This window comes from Strix aluco, chromosome 5 (genome assembly GCF_031877795.1).
Source record: "Strix aluco isolate bStrAlu1 chromosome 5, bStrAlu1.hap1, whole genome shotgun sequence".
NCBI classification, from domain to species: Eukaryota; Metazoa; Chordata; class Aves; order Strigiformes; family Strigidae; genus Strix; species Strix aluco.
This window is the reverse complement of record NC_133935.1, coordinates 50,027,231-50,047,638: the sequence shown is the minus strand read 5'-3', so window position 1 is coordinate 50,047,638 and position 20,408 is coordinate 50,027,231. Positions and strand designations below refer to the sequence as shown.

Genomic DNA, 20,408 nt, shown 5'->3' with positions numbered 1-20,408 from the left:
GGGTGAAATGTAATAGGGTATATTGGAAATCTGATTTTATGATTTGATGGTTTTGTGATTGGGGTCATGTAAAGACACAGAATTATCACCCGATTTATTAAAAAATGCAGTCTTTCTGCAGTAGGGTACCAATGCACGAGTACAAACGATGGCGGGGCGAGAGCTGGGGGTCCGGGCTCGGCCCTGCCCACGTCCAGCGCAGTTCCTCCACAGGACAGGTCCCACTGTCGTGAATTACCCGGTACCTCACCGCCGCTCGTCTGCCGGGCTCCAGCCGCCAGCAAGGGCCGCACCCCCAGAGGCGGCCCGGCCTCCTCAGGCTACCCCGCCACCGCCGGCAGGAGAGCGGGACCGGGGCCGGGGCCGCGGCCACCACCGACACTGGCCGGGACCCAGAGGACGACACCCCACAACACTCAGCGCCCCTGGCGGGGCCCTTTCGCGCCCGCTCGACGTCTCCTTCCGCGCCGGGCGCGGGGGGAGCGGAGGGATCCCGGGGCGCGGGCGCGACTCAGCGGCAACATGGCGGTTTCGGGCCCGCGGCGGGGGGCGGCGGTGGGGCTGTTGGGGGTGCTGCTGCCTCCGCGCTGGGCGGCGGACTCGGAGGGCGAGACCGAGGAGGAGGCCGAGGAGGAGCCCTACTTGGTGGAGGCTGCGCTCCTACAGGCTTCCGGGACGGAGCTGGCGGCCACGCTGCCCCCGCGCCGAGCTGGTGAGGGGCGGTGGGAGCGGGGCGGGGCCGTCCGGGCATCCCCCGGTGTCCTCCCCTGCCCGCCGGCTCCCGCGGAGGCGGGCTTGGGCGCGGCGCGGGGCGCTGCCTTGGAAACGGGGGAGCTGTGCTCAGCTGCCGCGCCGGGCCGGGCCCGGCCCGGGGGAGGGGGGGGGAACGTGCGTGCGGCCTTCCCGCGGCCCGCGAGTCTGGTCCTGCGCCCCCCTGTCTCCTCGCCGGGGTCGTGAGGCTCTTGCCTGCTCGTGTAGAATGTTTCCAAACCAAATAAAATCGGGAACTCCCTCCTTCCCCGGTTACTGAATGCACAAGTAAAGGGAAAATGATCCGAAGTAGGTGATAAATCTTACACAGGTAGTGGAAGGGTGGTGTAATTCGCGCTTTTGTATGGCCACGGTATTGCAATAGTAAGAAAACAAAGTTTTTCCATTCCAGTTAACTTTACACAAAAAATGATTTTTTTTTTTTTCTTTTATGGCATGTAAGAGCGTTGATACTTGGCATTACTGATTCCCTACTTTCTATTTAGTACTTAGAAAAGCAGGTGATGTTGGAGCAACTTCTCCCTAGCAAGAGTATTTTATCCAAAAATTGTTTTAAAAATGGCTAAATTGAGCTAGGTAACAAGAAGAAAATAAACAAGTTGTTACAGACCTAAGAGCTGGTGGTACTCTGGTTCGGTGAGAAAGAGGTCCTGCTAAAGGCAGGTGCTCGCTTGAGGAATGGTGTGTTTATTTTTTGTGAGGGAAGGAGGCGGCAAACTAGGTCATACAAAATGTTAAGAGTTTATTGTGTTAATTGCTTGTAATTTTGGTGGGTTTAGTTGCAGGAAGTATTTGGTATACAAATGTATCTGAAGGGAATGCAGGCACCATGATGCAATACTTCGTGGCAAAACTTTAAAATGGAATTGCAAACTTGACTTGGCTTGGCATAAATGGTGTGATACTAAACCAGTGTGTTTATTTGGCTTAATAAATATTCATACGCAAGTTTAATTTTGTAGTTCTGACACTTGAAGGAGTTTCAGTGCTTGTTTCTGAGGTTGGTTTTGCTTTTGTTTTTAAATACTACTGGAAAGACTTGCATGGGGAAGTTTATGAAAACCCCTGCTTCACTTCTACTGCTGCAACTTGTACAAAAGAAAAATAATCTTTGAAGAAACAAAACTTTTAATCAAACTGAACTTTTAATCTCTATGACTGTCATTAACAATGGTTTTATTTTTCTTTTTCATGATTCAGTTGTTATACAAGAAGAAAACTCCGGAAAGGAGTATGAAGTGGTTGGACGTTTTCCATTAGTTGGCCCTTGGTGGAGAGTTAATGTTAAAGCTAAAAAAACTGGGTCGAAGTACTTTGTGCAAGGATATCCATCATATTTTCTGCGGACTGATATAGAAGAAAACAACCGACAAGTCTTTTCACTCTTTCTTAAGGAATGTGCTGTTCCTGAGGATTTTAAAGAAAAGTTTTTTACTTGGCTTCCTACAGAGTCTATGCTGAATTTTAGAAATCTTGAAGAAAAATTAAAACAGTTCCAAGTTTCACACATAAAGACAGGGAAGAAACAAAGAGACACTCGGGCTTATGACATCTTCCACTATGTTTCAAAATCATGTAGGTATATCCTATGCTATTTTGATTGTTTTATAAGCTAATGAGTTCTGTCCAGATACTGTGTTCAGGCTAACATGTCCTCATATGAAGTGTATATTCAAAGGAATTTTGAACATGCAAAAATTATTATTTTTTTTTTTTAAATTTGAGGACAGTGGGACAGCTGACCAGTTAAAGATAGGCATACAGTTAGAAACACATAAGGATTTTCCTGAATTCTGTAGGCTTACTAACTAGAATTCCAGTTCCAGTTGCATACCTAAGGTATTCCAACCCCTAATGGGCATTCAGCCTGTGGGACCAGACTATAGCTGGTCTGAAGCAAAACTCTGAAGTACAGAAAGTCAAGTCATCTGAGGCATGTCTTCAGCACTAGTTCCCTTGTTTTGCTCCGATGATCTGTTTCTATTATACCATGTTCCTGATGCGGACATAGGCAGTCCTGGGTTGGTGCTATACAGAGCCACTTAGGTGTCAGTGCTGTGGGACTCAGTACTCTGAATTTGAGGAGGTCTTTAAAATTCAGCTGCAGCTGTGCATAAATCTGTACAGACAGGTTGGGTCTATCTACTGTTGCATACAAGCAAATGAAGTCTTCCAGTTTACTGGACAGTGTCAGGTCAAAAGATGGAGGTGACAATTTCAAAGGTCAAACTGTATCTTAAACAGTAGAGTTCAGAGCCTCTGTTAGATTTGAGCTGACTTTACTCCAAATCATGTGTAAAGAGAGGAAAATTTTCAGTTCTATGGGCTTTCATGCTTTTTGTTCTGTTTTTGTAATGGTAGAAAAGTTCTTAACCCCTGTTTACAGACTTTAAATCTTTTTGTGACCACAGAGGGATGGGAATTGATAGTGGTAGAAACTCGGTTCTAGTTCGCTGTGTGAATTTTAATGGGATATATGGATCACTTTTGATTGAGGCTTGTCCAGTATGGTCATGAATCTTCAGGGGTGAAGATTGCACAGTGTGCCTAGGTATTCTGTTCACTGTTGGTGTAGTTGGCGGATTTTTCCTAGTATCTAACTTAAATTACTTTGCTACAAATTTAAGTTTTCTTCTTTCTCTATCATTGGGCAATAGAAACAACCACCCACCCCTGTGTATGTCATGTTGCTGCTATTGTCATTTTTTTCTGGTTGTCATTAATTATTATGGGCTCGAGCAGTTTGTTTTTCAAGCCTTCATGATATTTTTACATGGAGATAGTGCATATTGATTCTCCATGTGTAAATTAAGTACCTGCTTTAAAGGGAAAAGGTTTTATCTTTGCCTTTCTGTAGGTAAGACAGGGATCAGAAAAGGTTTTATCTTTGCCTTTCTGTAGGTAAGACATCAGAAAAAGCACTTAACTGAGAAAAATTGGTGTTTTAAATTTGGAATTATGAAGTTTCCTTAACACTTAATTAAAAATTGCGTTGTTTTTTTTTTTTCTTGCCAGGAGATAAAACTTCTAAAAGTCTCACTTTCTTCTGAAATTTGTTTTTTAAAGCAAGGTATAGAGCAAATCCATTTCATTATCTCCCTTTTGAAGATCACAACAGCGATACAACCAGGGAAAGTGATAGCTTAAGTTTGGGGTCATTGAGAAAGCCAGTGGAGAGCACTGTTTTCCTAAGTTCCTCTACTGATCTGATACTATGATTTTAGAAGCCTCTTTTCTTATTTGGGATTTTAAATGTTCTTCTGTACATCTGTATGAAAATTAGCTTTAGGTAAGAGGCAGGTGTGGTGACGTCTGAACTGACTTTCTACAAAATGCTATTGAGTGTGCAGTTTAAACCAAGTGTATGATACATATTTTCCAAATGAGTACATTTAGTTGCAGTTTTTAGGTCATCTGTTTACGTTATTTTTTCCCAGAGCAGTTCAGGGAAAACAGACTTTAAAATAATTTGGAAAGTACTACAAAGAATCAGAAACTGAAAAAAATTTGGGATGTTTTGGATGTAGGGGAGGCAGAAACATAAAAGCCAGAGTCAGTTTAAATTGCCTTTTCAAATATCTTTGTATGTTGCTTAAGACTTTTTTGGTTTATGGTGCATATAGTTGCAGGAAAGGCGGTATTGGTAGCTCTGACTTTTCCGATGATATTGGAGTTCTTGCCGATTCTTCTGCCACGCCATTTTTGCAGTCTGTTGGATATGGTGTGTTGGCAAAGAAAGACTGAAGAAAACAATAGTACGAATGGTGAGGAAATACATTTTCAAGACAAGATACTAACAGAATTGGACGAGATATTAAAGAATGAGCCATGGAAACTTGGATTCAGCAGGGTGAGTAATGTTAAGCAGTGTAAAAAATGTGGTGTTTGTTACATTTGAGCTTCATTAGAATACAGTGCTGTTTCAGTTACGTTCAGTTTATTAACTGGGCATTTGTAAGAGGTAGGCTTAGTTCATTTGGAAATGGATGATGTACTGAACTCAGTTTCAGCAAAGGGTTTTTTTTCCTGGTTCATCTACAATAAATTAATCTCAGAAGATTTGAAAAGTGGTTTTGTTACAACCATTTGTTTATTCTTTTCTACAAGTAACAGCAAATTGAATATTCGAGGTAATTGGACCAAAATAAGAAAGCTAATTTAAAACCCTCAATTGTCCAGTTTTATACTAGCCAATGTTCTGAATACATAGATCAGTGTCTCTGCTTTCATAGTAAGGTAAATAAGTTAATCTGTAAGAGGTCATCTGGTCTAGTGGTTCTCCTTTTTTGTAATGGGATTTGCAGTTGCTGCTAACCTTCCCGTTTTCCTTTGCTACACTCGCTGTGCAACTTTGCCGCTGCTGCATCTCACCTTAGCGCTCCCATACCTCAGATGGGAGCTAGACCTTAATAGTTCAGAAATGTGATTAGTTAATCCCTCTGCTTCAACCCCCCAGTGCATTTACTGACAGATGTTCTGACTTGTCTTTAAGACCTCCAATTTCAGAGGTTCAGCAGTCTAGCCAGCATATTCTACTGTTTCACATCCTTTCCTTTAAAAAGCTTTTCCTGATGTCCAATTTGAGTGTACCTTGATGCAATATAGTCTTGTTGCTCTCTTGTTTCTTGTACCAAGGACCTGCATTCTCTCTGCAGTTGTTTTATTGTTTGAAGACTCTCTGTAGCTTTTTCTCTTAAGGCTCAGCAAATCCAATTCATTTTTCTTTCCCTCAATAGTTCATCTTTTTTGCACATCTCAGTCTTTCACTATTTTGTGGTAGTCTCTGTAAAGGTTGTATTGTGTATTTCTTCATAAAATACCAGGTTGGAAGGGACCTCAAGGATCATCTGGTCCAACCTTTCTTGGCAAAAGCACAGTCTAGACAAGATGGCCCAGCACCCTGTCCAGCTGTAACTTAAAAGTGTCCAGTGTTGGGGAATCCATCACTTTCCTGGGAGATTATTCCAATGGCTGATTGCTCTCATTGTGAAAAATTTTCCTCTTGTGTCCAGTCAGAATCTTCTCAGGAGTAACTTGGTGCCCATTACCCCTCATCTTTTCCATGCAACTCCTTGTAAAAAAGGAGTCTCCATCAGAAGATGGAGCCACGCTTTAAACACTGGAACATGGTGATAAGCCTTCTCTTTTCAAGGCTGAACAAACCCCATTCTTTCAGTCTTTCCTCATGTGGCAGGCTTCCCAGTCCCTTGATCATCTTTGTAGCCCTTCTCTGGACCCTCTCCAGCCTGTCCACATCTTTTCTGTATAGCAGGGACCAAAACTGAACACAGTATTCCAGGTGTGGCCTGACAAGCGCTGAGTAGAGCGGGATAATGACTTCTTTATCTCTGCTGGTGATGCCCTTGTTGATGCCACCCAGCATCCTGTTGGCTTTCTTTGCTGCTGCAGCACACTCTTCACTCATATTGAGCTTCTTGTCCCCCAGATCCCTTTCCACAGAGCTGCTCCCCAGCCAGGTAGATCCCAGCCTGTGCTGCACTCCTGGATTATGTTTTCCCAGTGCAAGGCCTTCGCTTGTTCTTGTTGAACTTCATAAGGTTCTTGTTAGCCCACTCTTCCAGCGTATTCAGGTCTTCCTGCCTGGTGGCTTTTCCTTCCAAAGTGTCCACTTCCCTGCTCAGTTTGGTATCATCAGCAAACTTCACCAGGGTACACCTGATTTCATCATCCAGATCACTTATGAAGATACTGAGCAGTGTTGGGCCCAATATCTATCTCTGGTGGACCCCACTTGTGACAGGTTGGCAGTATAAAAAAGAGCTATTTACCACCACCCTCTGGGTGTGGCTTGTCAGCCAGTTCCCCACCCACCACACAGACTGCTTGTCTAGACCGTAATGTATCAGCTTCTCTAGGAGGAGTCTTGGGGAACTGTATCAAAAGCCTTGCAGAAATCCAGGCAGACAGTGTCCACCGCTCACCCCACATCACCTGAGAAGGTTACTTTGTCGTAGAAGGCGATCAGGTTTGTCAAGCACAATTTGCCCTTGGTGAATCCGTGCTGGCTTTTCCCAGTCACGTGCTTCATTTGACTTGTGATAGCCCCTGGGAGGATTTGTTCCATAACTTTCCCAAGGACTGAAGTAAGACAGGTGGGCCTGTAATTTCCTGGATCCTCCTTTAAGCCCTTCTTGTAGATGGGGGTGACATTCACCTTCTTCCAGTCTTCTGGGACATCCCCTGACCTCCATGACATCTCAAATATTATAGAGCGGCCTCGCAACGACATCAGCCAGCTCTCTTAACACCCTTGGGTGGATAACATGAGGGCCTATGGATTTATAGGGGTGAAGCTCCTGTAATAGTTCGCATACCAACTCTTCCTTTACTGATCGTGGGTCTGTGTTTGTGCTGACCTGGATTTTTGTTCCCAAGGCCTGGGGCCCAACAGTACAGAGGTGAAGAAGGTGATGAGAGTGTCTGCCTTTTCAGTGACTAATTCACCTCTTCTGTTAAACAGTGGGCCAATATTTTCTTTCTGTTTCTGCTTGTTGTTTACATACTTGAAGAACCCTACTTCTCGTAGTTTTTGACATCTCTGGCCAATTTCAATATGAGCTGAGCTTTTGCTTTTCTAACTTTTCTTGAAGCTGCATGTTCAGAATTGGGGACAGTATTCTGGCTAATGCCTTTCTTGTGCTCTGTTTCTACAGTTTTTGTGCCTTTACTTGAAATTGTGTGAATTGGGTGTGCATGAGTTCTCCCTAATACCTAATTTCTGTGCCAGGTTTTTGATTTTTAAAGTTTCTGTTTTAGACAGAAGGGTGACTGAGAGGAATTATCATTCCATCTTACTTTTAAATATCTTGCTCTCATATAGCTTGAAAAGCATTATAACTTCATACATTATGAAAAATAAATAAATTTTTATAGACTTCCACTCTCTGAATTGCAATTTGTATTTACTAGGAGGAATGTTATTCAGCAAGAGGCTAACACTTCTGAAATAAATATATGTTTGCTTTTATTCTTTTTGCGGAGAAGATTACCTATAGGGAACTGAACCTTTCTTACTGTGAGGCAACATGGGCCGCCTTCTGTCAGTGCGAACGTCTCCTCTGGAAGATTCCTGACTTGCAGAAGAATGCATTAATTCTGTACGATCAACTCAAGAAACAGTGTAGAGAAATGGGACACACTTATGAAGATCAAGATGAATTAGCTCATCTTGTATCTAAAGATATGTCCATTGAGAATGTTTGGCAATCTCTTGAATTTTTGAAAGCTCAGAATGTAGTGATTAGGGAGAAAAAACTAGTGTTTCTGCCTCATCTTTACAAATCTGAAAAAGACATTGCAATGTATGTAGGTCGCCTTTTGTCAAACTGCTCATGGCAACTGGATGTTGATGTGAGAAAGATACTTAATGCTTCTGAGACACCAAGAGAAATGGTAGATAACAAAATGGATGTTACCCAGGCTTGTGAAATGGAACATCTGAAGGAAAATAATCCGGACAGTCATAACGGTGAAAATCGCTTTCCTGAAAACAAAGTGGGGTCTACGTCTGGTACCCAAAGTAAAGCAGAGTTAGACTTAGATCAGGTGACTGCTATGGAAAAGATTTGTTCTAATCCTGTCACAATCATAAGTGGAAAAGGAGGCTGTGGGAAGAGTACAATAGTTAGCTGCCTTTTTCGTCACTTAAAGCAGATGGAAAAAGAAGTGGAAGCTGCTTCTAAGGACTTTGAAGAAGACCTGGATGCATCTGAGGAATGGAATACCTTTGATCATCACAGGGAATCAGAGAATATGTACACAAAAAAACTTGTGAATGTACTATTTACTGCGCCTACAGGGAGGGCGGCAAGCCTTTTGAGTGAAAAAACTAAGCTTCCTGCATATACACTGCATCAGGTAAGGAATTTTTAAAATTTTTTTTTAAAATTATGTTCTGAAAGACCTTTTGGCACTGTCCATTCTTGTTTTGGGAAAAAAGCTCATTACTGAACTTTTCTTATGAAATATGTAGCTATTAATGATAATGCATAGGTACAGCTTGTCAGTATTTGAAAGGCAGCAGTATGTTTTGGGGAATTATAAATCAATCATTTGAGATACATAATTTGCTGTAACTTTGGGGTTTTTTTCTACTTACACACATCTCAATTTTGTGCTTTTTTTAGGACATTGGGTGCTTTTAGCTTCTTAGTTGTTTCCTTTTAAGAAAGACAGAAATGCTTTCTAAATGGCAGAGCTGTTTTCTAGTGTCCTGTTGCCTAGCCATCATACTGATACCTTTACATACATAAAGAGATTGACAGCTTGGGGTTGACTAGTTAGATAAATTTCATTCTCTCAGTGTTTTCTTAATGACTTAAATATTGTGCAGATTTTTTTTAGGAAAAAGTAGAAAGCAAACTCTTTGTTAAAAAGTCTGTTGTCCTAGGTAGTGGAAGGTGCCAAGAAGACTTGGAGGTGTGCAATAACCTGTATAAATCAAAATTATAATGACATAAAAAGTACTGTGGACTTATTTTATCTTTCGGGACTGGATAGCTGCCTGTTCCCCTTCCCCATGCAATGTTGGGGCTTTATTAATGTCAGCAAGTTGTCATAGGAAGTGTTCTGTTAATGGGCAACCTAATGGCTAACCTTCTATCCTTTAGAGTCCCTGCAGAAAAAAAAAAGGATGCATCTCTGCGCTTTCATGTAAATAAGTGTTGATAATCTCAACTAGAAATGTATTTGCCAAGGAGGAAAGTAAGACTGAACAGTTAAGTCTTCTGAGTCTTTACAGGTTTAAGTTCAGAATTTCAGATAATAGCTTTAAATACAACATTAGAAGATACCACACTCTGGTTACTTTTGTAAGACAGTTGTTTACAGTTGGTTAGTGTCAGAGCTTGATTTATTTTGATTTTTTTCTAGATCATTTATAGTTTTAAATCATGGAGGCAGAGTGAACAAGTACAGCCATGGAGGTTTTCTTCTGTGACGATTCTGGTTGTGGATGAAGGAAGTTTGGTGTCTGTACACATTCTTAGTTTAGTTTTAAAACTCTTATGTGATCATGCTCAGCTTGCCAAACTTATTATTCTAGGTAAGTGAAACAGCAAATTTAGCATTATACAATATTTAATAATATACAGCGTAAGTATCAGAGCTGCCACTGGTCTCATTGAGTCTCTTAAAAACCCCAGAATGTTACATTATTCTGTACTTGGATATTTCTGCTTATTCATAGGTCAAATGAGAGATCTCAGCTGTCAATATGAAAGTATCAGTATTTCCATTCTCTGTTTAGCAATGTTTTGTCTCATTCTGAAAGTATTATGACTTGCATGTGGTTGCTTATTACTTCTTGCAACTGGAAGACTTTTCTGGTTTTTCTTAAATTTAAAGAAGCTAGTGTTAGCATATTAATCACATGTTAGAAGGGAGGTTTCGTGTCGTTCTTAATGCTAGGATCATCTTGTTTTAATTCAGAAAGGAAAACAAGTGTAAAATCAAAGTTTTCTCCTTTCTCAGAGGTTTGCTTTTTGGCGTGCCATTTATGGTGTTTGTTTTTAAATATGTAACTTTCAAAATGTGTTTGAATAAGATGTGATTGCTGTCAGTGTTCATCATGCAGAGTGATTTGCATGTGCTGGTAAAACATTACTGAGCGAGGAGTATGAAAAATTTAAACAAGCCTACAGCCTGATTCCCCAAACAAAGTTTCTTAGATTCTTGAAAGTTTTATTTCACATGAATTGTATTGAGGAAGCATTTTAGTATGTAGAGGGTTGAGTATTTATGAATTCCAGTGGTTTTTTTGAGACAGTTTTTAACAGATGATCTGTTACTACTTCTCACAAATACTAATTTGCATTCTGTTTAGGTGATACTAGACAGCTGCCAAGCATAGACCCAGGAAACATGTTAGCTGATATCTTTGAGGGTCTAAAATCAAGAGGCTTTTCTGTGGAACTGCAAACCAATCACAGAGCTGAATCGCAACTAATTGTAGATAATGCATCAAGGTAGGATTTCCTTATGTATGTAAGAAGCGTTCTCGTAGTAGGCCTGGTCCTTTACCTGCAGAATAGTAGTGCATCCACGTTTGACTATAGTACTGTTTCTGTTACAGTTTCTTATTCAAAATCAGTAACACTGGTTTAAAAAAAACCCCCACAAACAAACCCCCAAAACAACATCAACCTGCATTTTTTTCCAGGAGTATGTGTATTGGACAAAAAAAATGTGTGTGCTAGAATACTTCACTATCAAATACTCTGTGTTGCTTTCAAATGAGTTGTGCATGCACAAATCACTTTATGCCTTCTGAAATTACTAGCAATTGCTTCTCTAAATAAGAAGTTTAAAGATCTTGCTGGTAAGTGTGACAATAGCTAAAACAAGCTGAATTACATTGAGCATTTAGATGACAAGGGCCATTAAATCATAGTTTCTTTTTATTTTTTGCTGTATTAATACCTAGAACCTCTGCATGTTTCCAGCATTTGCATTACTTTCGGTCCTGTTTGCTGTCAGTGCATGGTTTATTTTTTAAACCTCAAGCAACAAAATCTCGATCCAAGTGCCCGAGACCTTTTGATGTTGATTGAAATTTGAGAATATTCTGAACATTTGCAAGATGTCCAGAACTACTAAGTGTTTTACAAACACTCTCACTTTTTTCCCCCGTAACACTTCAGTGCTACTCCAGTCTGCTCATGTCAGAAGAACTGTATGGGTAATAAGTAAGTATCTACTGCAGTGTTGAGAGGTTTAGAGAATAAATAACCAGTTTTTTAAGTGTGAAATCAAGATATGCTCAGAAGAAAGAGTTTTTGGTATATGTAGTGTAGATGACCAAAAACTTACAAATGGCAAACTTCAGGCTGATGTAGATGATGATACACTGGAATCCTTTAACTGGAAATAATTTTTCTTTTCTGTTTTCCTTCCCCTGCTCTGGTCAAGAATCTCTTACCGGAAGTTTCCTGAATTTGATGAGGTGCTGAAAGTGTCTGGTTGGAATGAGGAAATGACAATGCCAAGCCCAGAGAAGAAATTCATTCTGGTTGCTTTGCCTGCTGGTGGGGGTTGTGCCGGTACGTGTGTACAGTCAGTTTGTGATCTTGACTTTCCCTTTGGTAAAGCATAGACTATTTGGCTGGTAGTAACATTTTGGGAAGATTTTAGTCTGATTTTGTTTGTGGTATAGATTTAAATGCTAGATTGATAGTTTACCTTTTGCCTTCTGTAGGTGCACACAGCAGACCTGTAAGTGCAAAGGATACACTGTAGAGCTCCAGCTCCCTGGTTACATTTTGAAATGGGGGTGATAACAGCTTCCACCAGTGTAATCAAATGTGATCGTCTTTTTATGTTATAGCTGGAGCTGTCAAACCTTAAAAGATTAAATTTTTCAAAGGTGAATCATTTGGGTATACAGCAACTGTAACAGGATGGTGTGTTGCACAGGAATGTGCTCCCAACTCTAGAATCAAGTTAGGAAAATGGATGCAGAGACGACACCAGTATTTCTTTAAAATTGTTTTGGTGTCAGGGTTACGGCCATTGTTTCTGGTTTTTTGACCTTTATTGGATAAGTGGATTGAGTGGCCTTTATATGCATCAAAAAGCTTCAAGGGGGATGTGAAAAAAAAAAATTAGTGTGAATATTATCACCTTACCTTACTATTGTAACTTAGCAAACAGAATACTGAAAAAGGGTTTCTTCTGTGAAATCTAAATGTGTAGATCTGGCTTAAAAAATGTTCTATCTTTACCTCTTTAATGTGCTATATCAGATCTTTATTTTGCATGAAATGCAGTTGCTTAATACAGAGAAATAAGAATTTCTCTCTTTCAGTATCACTCTTGTCTCTCAGTTTTTAACAGTGGGATAACTGCATGATACCTTTTGGTGGAATATATATCGGTGTTTTGTGATGTGGGGTTTTTTTGGGGTGGGAGTATGTTTTTATGGGTTTTGTTGTTGTTTTAAACAAGTTGAAATGTCATTGAAGCAAGAAATAAGCAAGGGCAATTTCATATTGAACTGTGGTTTTCTTTATTAAATTGTTTGTTCTGCATATTCAGTGCCTTTTTTTATGTCTTCTAAACCAGATTTGCAAACTGCAATAAAGACTTTGCTTAAAAAAGGACCAGGATTGCAGGATGCCAGACAATCGCAGTTCATTGCTTTCAGAAGGTAACAAGAGCATGCAGGCAGACATTGAAAAAATCCTTGCTAGCAGACACAATCTAAAAATAGCTGAATGTGTCGAGTTGGAGAGACTAGTGTCAATATCATAAAATTACTAGAGAGAACAACAGGCCAGGTGTCTTTTCCTGTACCTTCTGGTTGCTCCCAGTCTCTCCACAGAGAGTTGCTTCATTTTTCTATAAGCTTAATGTTATTTTGCACCATGATTTCGGCCTTTGAGTTCATGTTCATCTGTACTGTTTATGTTAAAGAAACAAAGGATGGACATAGAGGTGGTCAGTTTTTGTAGTAGATTCTCTGAGAGCCTGTGCTCTGGTGTTGGCTAACAGCACCGTGTTCTTCAGAAACAAAAGGTGAGGGCTTGACTGCAGGAGGAACCCACAAAATACAAAGAAATGTCCATATTCAGACGTATCCCATCGTGCCAGATATGAATTCCAGGGTGCATGGTGGAGCGTATAACCTCCTGTCTGTACATGCTTCTGTCACAGGTGGACAGTGACCAAATGGCAGAAGATACTTGCATTTTGACCATGTGACAAGGGCTAGATTTAGTCATGTAATCTGATGGGCATTAGTGCTCCTGCTGGGCAGTGGTGAATGCCAACAGTTTGGATATTTGGAAGCACAATACTCGTCATTTAGGAAGGGGTGGGGTATAGGGCTCTAACACGCTTTGAAGAAAGATTGGAAAGGTTAGTAATCACTGATAATGTGAACCATCACAGGAGTGTGAGTAGTACGGATAGCCTCACAGAAACACTGAAGGCATAAATGTAATGTCCAGTAGTACCAATAGTCCATAAACTTAGACTTTTGCACAAAGGTGTACTTAAGAAAAAACTCTTCCACTTTTATTTGTGAAGAACCTTTTCTCAGCAATTGAGACATAGCTCATATCTACAGGCTACTAGTGGGCAAATAAGTGATTTATAAATTTTAGCTAGTTCACCTGTTTGTTATGAATGCTGAGTAGCTCTGAAATCAATTTTATTTTTCCAATCTGCGTTCAGGTAAAATACTGTTATTAATGATTGCCATGTAAGATTCTTCTAGAATATACTTATAGGTACTTAATCTACATTTAAAAGTTAAAATTCCAGGTCTTTAAAAAGCAAATAAATCTTCTGACTATTTTTAATATATCCACAGGCAGAAAAATAATACGTCCAGGCTTTAGTTTTTCTTTAGTTTTCTTCTTCGTCTTAAAAACAAATTAGCTATCTTAGGTATGCATCGTAAACACCCTTGCCTCACTTCTGATGGTGTTTAGACAAAACTGTTCCTTTACTGCTCTGTCTCCTAAACTCTGAATCAGTGATTGTTTTTAATTGTTGGAAGATCATCATACCTGAAATGGGCTTTTTCCATTATAAATTAATGCTAATGTGACATCGCGTCTAATTGTATATTTATAGTTTTGTTCGTGTTCTTGTTTTGTATGATTTAGGCAAGATTGCGATCTAATAAATGAACTTTGTTGCCAACACTATTCAAATCATCTAACCAGGTAAGCCAGTGTTTTGCAATTTTTCCTGTGAACTACGTCACTTTGTTTTTTAAAGTGTTACAGCCAGGCCAACAAACTAAAATACGATTGTAGAAGTTTTAATGTTTCATCTAGATCTGATTATTTATGTTAGCAATCATTTATGTAATAAACTTCTTTTGGGTGCTCTAATCTCAGCCTAGACTGTGAACAGAGGTAACATAAACTGTTTGCCTTTCATTTAAATGAATTATGTGAATTCCAAGATTTTGAGTTACTGCTGAATATTTAAAATTGACATAAAAGCGACTTCCCCTCAAGGTTAATTATTTTTTGCCACTGTATGGTTTCTAAATAGATTCTGAAATATTTTTGGAAGCAGGATTTTGGTGCTACTTCATATTATTGTTTTTTACCAAAAGGTTTTACAGAAGTTCAAGAAACATCTTTTAAATGTGAGTTGTCGTAACTATTTTGAACATTATTAAGGTTTTTAGTCTGGCCCAAGTATAGAGAGGGAAAAGAGAAGGAATACTAAGAGATGGTAAATGCATACTTCGTAAATACATTTCTCCCTTTTTTCCTCTGACCTAGAGACCATAAAAACCGACTTTTATTTCAAATCGATGACAAGATTTCCTGCACGCGGAATATATACCTCAAGGATCTCTTGCCAGACCGTGGTTTTAGAGAAGTTCCTAATCGCCGTGAATGCAAAAGTGGGGAGACCAGCCTCACTACAGAGACTGCTGAGGAGGGCAAACGGCTATGCAATGGAGATATATTTTTCATAACAGGGGTAAGTCCCTGCTGCAAGAACTTGCACAGAAAACGCCAGTGGTAACTGATTCAGTCCTTGTTGAATCCCCAGAATAAAACAGTTCACACTTCATAATTTTAGTCCATAACATATACTTGGTTCTTCTGCTAAACTATCAAGTGAAAGGCAAGAAAGAAGCAGACTCACAATAGAGAATTAAAAGAAAAGTATCTCTGGGCATTTTTGTAAAATGTGTTTTGGTTGGTCTGCTCATGTGTAGTGTAAATACATCTGTAAATACTCAAATGTATCGCAATTGAAACAGATAATGTTTTGGATACAGGTAGAAACATAGTCTTAAGTAAAGAATAAAGCTAATGTTACAGCTTGAGCTCTCCCCTGGCAGAAGACTAAGCTGACCAAAAAATACAGCACCAAAAAACCTCTGCATTTTTCTGCTGGGTTCAGTGAGTTGAGTTGACTCAGCAGAGGGTGCAGTGAAAGTATTGATATTTGTGCATGGGAAGGGGGAACCATACAGGGTTGGCTTTTCTGTTTGTGGCAACAAATTGTTAAACGGTCTCACTGGTATGTTTCACTGTACCTTAGGATAATCTAAGTTTTCTGGGAGTTAAAACTGCCTTTCTCAGCATTTTTCTTACTAACCAGAAGGGGTTAGGGTAGGCCCTGTACAATGAAACTATTTTCCTTGAAGGTGGTCAGTGAAAGATAGCAGTCTTTTGGGTCTAGTGTCTTCTGAAACCACTTAACTTGGCTGACATTGCAGCTATTGTAATTTCAGGGAAAGCTAGAATGTGGATACACACAGATGTATTGACATTGATCAAACTGCTGATACAAGCTTACTGTCGAGTGTTCTTGTGCTATTTTTTTAGGATGTAGAAATTGATAAGCAGCGCTTAGTGACCATCAGCAGCACGTATGGCTCCACTTTCACTGTGAAGTATAAGGCACTGAAAAAGCTATGTCACATAAAACATGCATGGGCCAGAACAATTCACACATTTCAGGTAAAAAACCAAAACCAGATGAACTGATAAAACTCTCTCATGGTTTTATCTTGCTAATGCATGGTATTTTCATGTGAAAGAGTAAGAAGCTCTCTTGAAAGTAAAATTCCTTGAATGCAGGCTAGAAAATACTCGTGTCCCAGGTTGTCTCCAACTTCCTTGCTCTTATAAGCTGTCTTTTTTTTTTTTTTTTTTTAAAAACCCTACTTACTGATCTTAATTTGATAAGGTGTTCTTAAACATGTTTCAGGGTTCTGAGGAAAAAACTGTTGTCTACGTGGTTGGTACTCCTGGCCGTCAGCACTGGCAGCATGTGTACACAGCCGTGACCAGAGGATGCTGCCGTGTCTATGTTATAGCCGAAGAGCTGCACCTCAGGAGAGCAGTCACTAACAAGAACCTGCCCAGAAAAACTCGCTTACAGAGATTTTTGAAAGAGGCAATCGCAGAAACAAGCAACTGTCCCAAACAAACTTCCTCTCCCCTGACAAAGAGCTGGCAGAGTCATGAGCTTGAGACTCGGCCTGATTCTGTAACAAAAGGTGCTCCTGACCCATCTGAACCTCCAACTGACTTGATTAAACAGGAAGGGTCAGCAGTTTGCAATGAAGAGCCGATGGGCAGTCTGCAGCAAAATCTATGTAAAAGACAAGCTCCTGCAGAGAATTCTGAGGATGCCATGAAAGTACCCCCTGTAAGTATCTCCTTACTGAGAAAGCTTAAAACTTTTGCAAGTCACCTGGGTACTGTTATGATTGTTTTATAATTATTTATTTAATAATTTTCAAGATGACCAGTAATTGGCCAAGCAGTCAAGTTTTGGCAGGTGTTTTCCCAGAGTAATATATGACTCCTATGGAAAAATAAATTATAATGTCACTAGCAGTAAATTTACACATCTCGTTACTCATTGGAGTGACCTGTTGGCTAGCTTAGACTGTATTAGCTTTTTCTAATACAGAAATCAGTTTTTAGGAGCTGACCTGCTGTGAAAGATTAATGTAAAATTTAATAATTGCATTTGATTTTTATACAGTCAAACACATTTAACAGATGCTTTTTTCATTATATCTGATTTCTGAGTTCTGTCATGGGGAAAGAGCTTTTTGGAAGATGCTACTGTATTTTAGTTCTGGTTCAAACTCTGATAACATTTTTGTTTTGTTTTGCAGACAACAGTGCAAGATTCCCCCCTTGGATGTACCAGACTCAAGAATCTAACTTTGGGACAACCAACTCCTAGGAAGCTTTTCAAAAGCTAACAAACTAACTGTCCTCACGCCGTATGCAGATGCTTTTCAAAGGCTTTCCTGTATTTGCATGTTCTATGAAGAACAGCTTGTTTTGAACTGAGCCTTTGGTATTTTCAGTGATCTGGTTTTAGTAGGAGATTCCTTGCTGTGTCAGTCATCAAAAATCACATCATTCTTTTGTTTTGGTGAAGAACGAACTCACAGGTCTTACATAATCCAGACGTTCCCTTTAAGAATACATGGGGATTTCTAGGTTTAAAGACTGTAGCCATCCATACCAAGATTTATCCATCTTATGCTGTGGAATTGATGAGAAGCTGTTGCTGATGTGGCAAAACTGGAGTTTGCTCTTGAGTCAAAAATTAGTTTACAAGGGGGACTTCTTTAGATTTGTCTAATGTGGCAGCACTATGGGCATGAAGCTTTGATGGATTATGGATTTTAATCTTGTTTCAAATAGAACAAGGATGTTGTAATCAGTGACATAGAAAGTTTTTCCCACTTTGTACTTGAAAGAGATGTAGAACTTGTTATTTCTGCTTTAGCTAATGGTTATATGCTGGTAATGATCTTGGTAAGAAAGCAAAGCAAAATTCTAAGTCAGAGCACAAGTAACATTCCACTTTCAACCTTTTTTTGTGTGCTATGTGACTTGCATTGTAATTTTTGAGATAAGCTGAATGCTTAATCAAACATCAGACATACTGCACTAAAATTTAGACAGCTTGCTTGCTTTTAACTATTTTTTTTTTACACATACAGCAGGAAAAAGTGTACCACAAATATAAACATTGTATTTTTTGCTAAAACTGTGGAAAAAAAAAAACCCGTAGTAAAATGATGTCTCAATTTTAATGTCTTTAAATCACTGTTTATTTCAATTTATACAGTTTTTCCATACAAATATTTGCAACAGTTTGAATTTCAAAAAACATAACATAGACGATAAATATCATGCTATTAAAGTATTAAATTTGTACAAAAATACTTTACAGTTTAATACTTATTTTGTTACAAATAAAAATACATATTTAAGTGACTCATGAATTTTTTTTTTTAACATGATTCAGCATTGAATGTCATTCTGATCTTTTCTGGCAGTGCTGAAATAGAAACCAGAGCTACATGTGTGTGCAGGGCAGGTGAGCTTGGTCATGTATCGGAAACAGCAACAGGGATACAGTTAAACAGTTTAAATTGACCAGAAACAACTCAGTAAGGTGATTGCTTAGATATGGAGACTCTACAACTGTACAAATCCAGTATCTTTATATTCACCAATAACAAGAATTACCAATAACAACTTGAATACCGGAATAAACCAAAGCAGCTGCTGGTGAGCATATAAAGCAACTGGCAGTATTTTATTGCTTGGGAGGGGAAGAGGGGAGAGGAAAGAATTTGTGTGATGTGTTTGTAAAATATATTTACAATTTGAAATTCTAAAAACATGTTACAGGGGGTAACGTTTATCATAAAGAAGGCTGAAAACAAAGCATATTAAATGGGACTTTTGTCCCTTCAAGAAGTTGTTTACAGGTTTATGGATCATTAAAGAGCTTTTGTATCCATCTTCCACTGACATAGTTTAAAAAAAGCCATTTTCTTTTAAAACCTTTCTAATTTGTCTGAACTCATTTCAGTTTTACTCATCAGTAATCCTCCTTCAGAGGTTTCATCCCACTAAAAAAGTCTCTGCTTAAAAATCCCCACAGGTTGCAAGACACACCAATAAATATTTCATTGCATAGGGAAAAATGTACCTTCTCACAGAATTTACCAAAGCAGGGGAGTAATATTCACTGTGTACTGTGGCTTCCTACAAGCATTTTGTTAAAACATCTAAACTGTGCTTTGTCTGAAGAGTGCACTATTCTTGCCAGCAGAGCAAAGGTCCCCAAAATCACAGATGTAGCCATTAAACAAGAAAACCTGGTGCAGCATACCGCTCCTCCTTGTCCATCAGACAGCACCTTTCTGATAAAATGTTTTTAAAAACCATGTAACCTGGACACTACTGTCAGCAGAGGTTAACTCCGTTCTTTTCCCTCAAACAGCAGCTGCTGATGAAGGGAGAGGAACATTTAAATCATGTTTAAAACATCTCCCCAGTTTCCTATTTGGGGGAAAAAAGGCCCTTACAATTTTTTGTACTGTTGCTAATGATGCATTGTTTAGAATGGAATGAGTTGACTTAACAAAGAATTAAACTTTTTTCAAAGGAACCATGAATTAATAGAAGCCTTGAGACAGACAGACTGACCTCCTGTGCTTTTTAGTGCTATATAGCATCTGAGCCTCAATCTCAGAGAAATCTTAAAGGGATTTAGCACCATAATTATCATTTGTTATCAAATGTCCCACTAAAATGATTTTCTGCTATAATGTATTTGTAGGATCCCGTGTCTCTGTATTAACATTAGTGTGTCCACTCTGTTGAAGGAAGGCATTATTCTGATCACTCCACTCCCCACTCACTGAAGTCTGTTGTTCTGAGCTTCCTTTCTGAGATGCCAGTGGGTTTCTGCTAATCACCAGTTCCAGCTTATTGCCAGATTCTGCAATGAGGGGCACAACTAGACAGCAGTCAAAGTCTCTGGTGCGAACGTGGTTTACCTGAACAATTAGAAGATTGATTTGTGTTACCATTTTAGGAAAAAGAAATGAGATCACAAGAGGAACAGATATAAATATTCCTTGTGGAGAACCATCTATACAAGACTATTTAACCATGGTGCCCATTCTGAAGATACCAGTTAAGCTTTCTACTCACCCTTCATCAGAATGTAGCTAAAGTGGGCATATTTACACTGGTGACAGGTGTTGGCAGCTGTCACAATGCCCACTCCACAAATGACATTTAACAGCACATAGTTTTTCTGTCTTTCATGGTGTTCATTAATTTAAATGCAACAGATCACAT

The 20,408-nt window shown here is 39.4% G+C and overlaps 2 protein-coding genes across 10 annotated transcripts in view; one reads left to right on the top strand and one right to left on the bottom strand.

Moving 5' to 3' along the window:
• The first annotated feature begins 489 nt into the window (after positions 1-489).
• HELB (DNA helicase B) lies at positions 490-18,524 on the top strand. Of its 2 annotated transcripts, XM_074827295.1 has the most exons (13): positions 490-712; positions 1,972-2,346; positions 4,395-4,621; positions 7,777-8,649; positions 9,664-9,835; positions 10,616-10,757; positions 11,701-11,831; positions 12,853-12,937; positions 14,403-14,462; positions 15,036-15,240; positions 16,098-16,232; positions 16,483-16,926; positions 17,405-18,524. In XM_074827295.1, the coding sequence occupies exons 1-13, from the start codon at positions 523-525 to the stop codon at positions 17,492-17,494; spliced, it is 3,129 nt and encodes a 1,042-aa protein (XP_074683396.1). In that variant the 5' UTR covers positions 490-522; the 3' UTR covers positions 17,495-18,524. The 2 variants fall into 2 exon arrangements, with proteins under 2 accessions (XP_074683396.1, XP_074683397.1); XM_074827296.1 differs by lacking the exon at positions 16,098-16,232.
• Positions 18,501-20,408, bottom strand: part of GRIP1 (glutamate receptor interacting protein 1) — a 342,061-nt gene continuing 340,153 nt past the window's right edge. For all 8 annotated transcript variants that reach the window (XM_074827290.1, XM_074827293.1, XM_074827286.1 and 5 more), the window contains one exon: positions 18,501-20,101. In XM_074827290.1, coding sequence (XP_074683391.1) covers positions 19,865-20,101 — 237 coding nt within the window. In that variant the 3' untranslated portion in view covers positions 18,501-19,864. The remainder of the gene's footprint in view (positions 20,102-20,408) is intronic.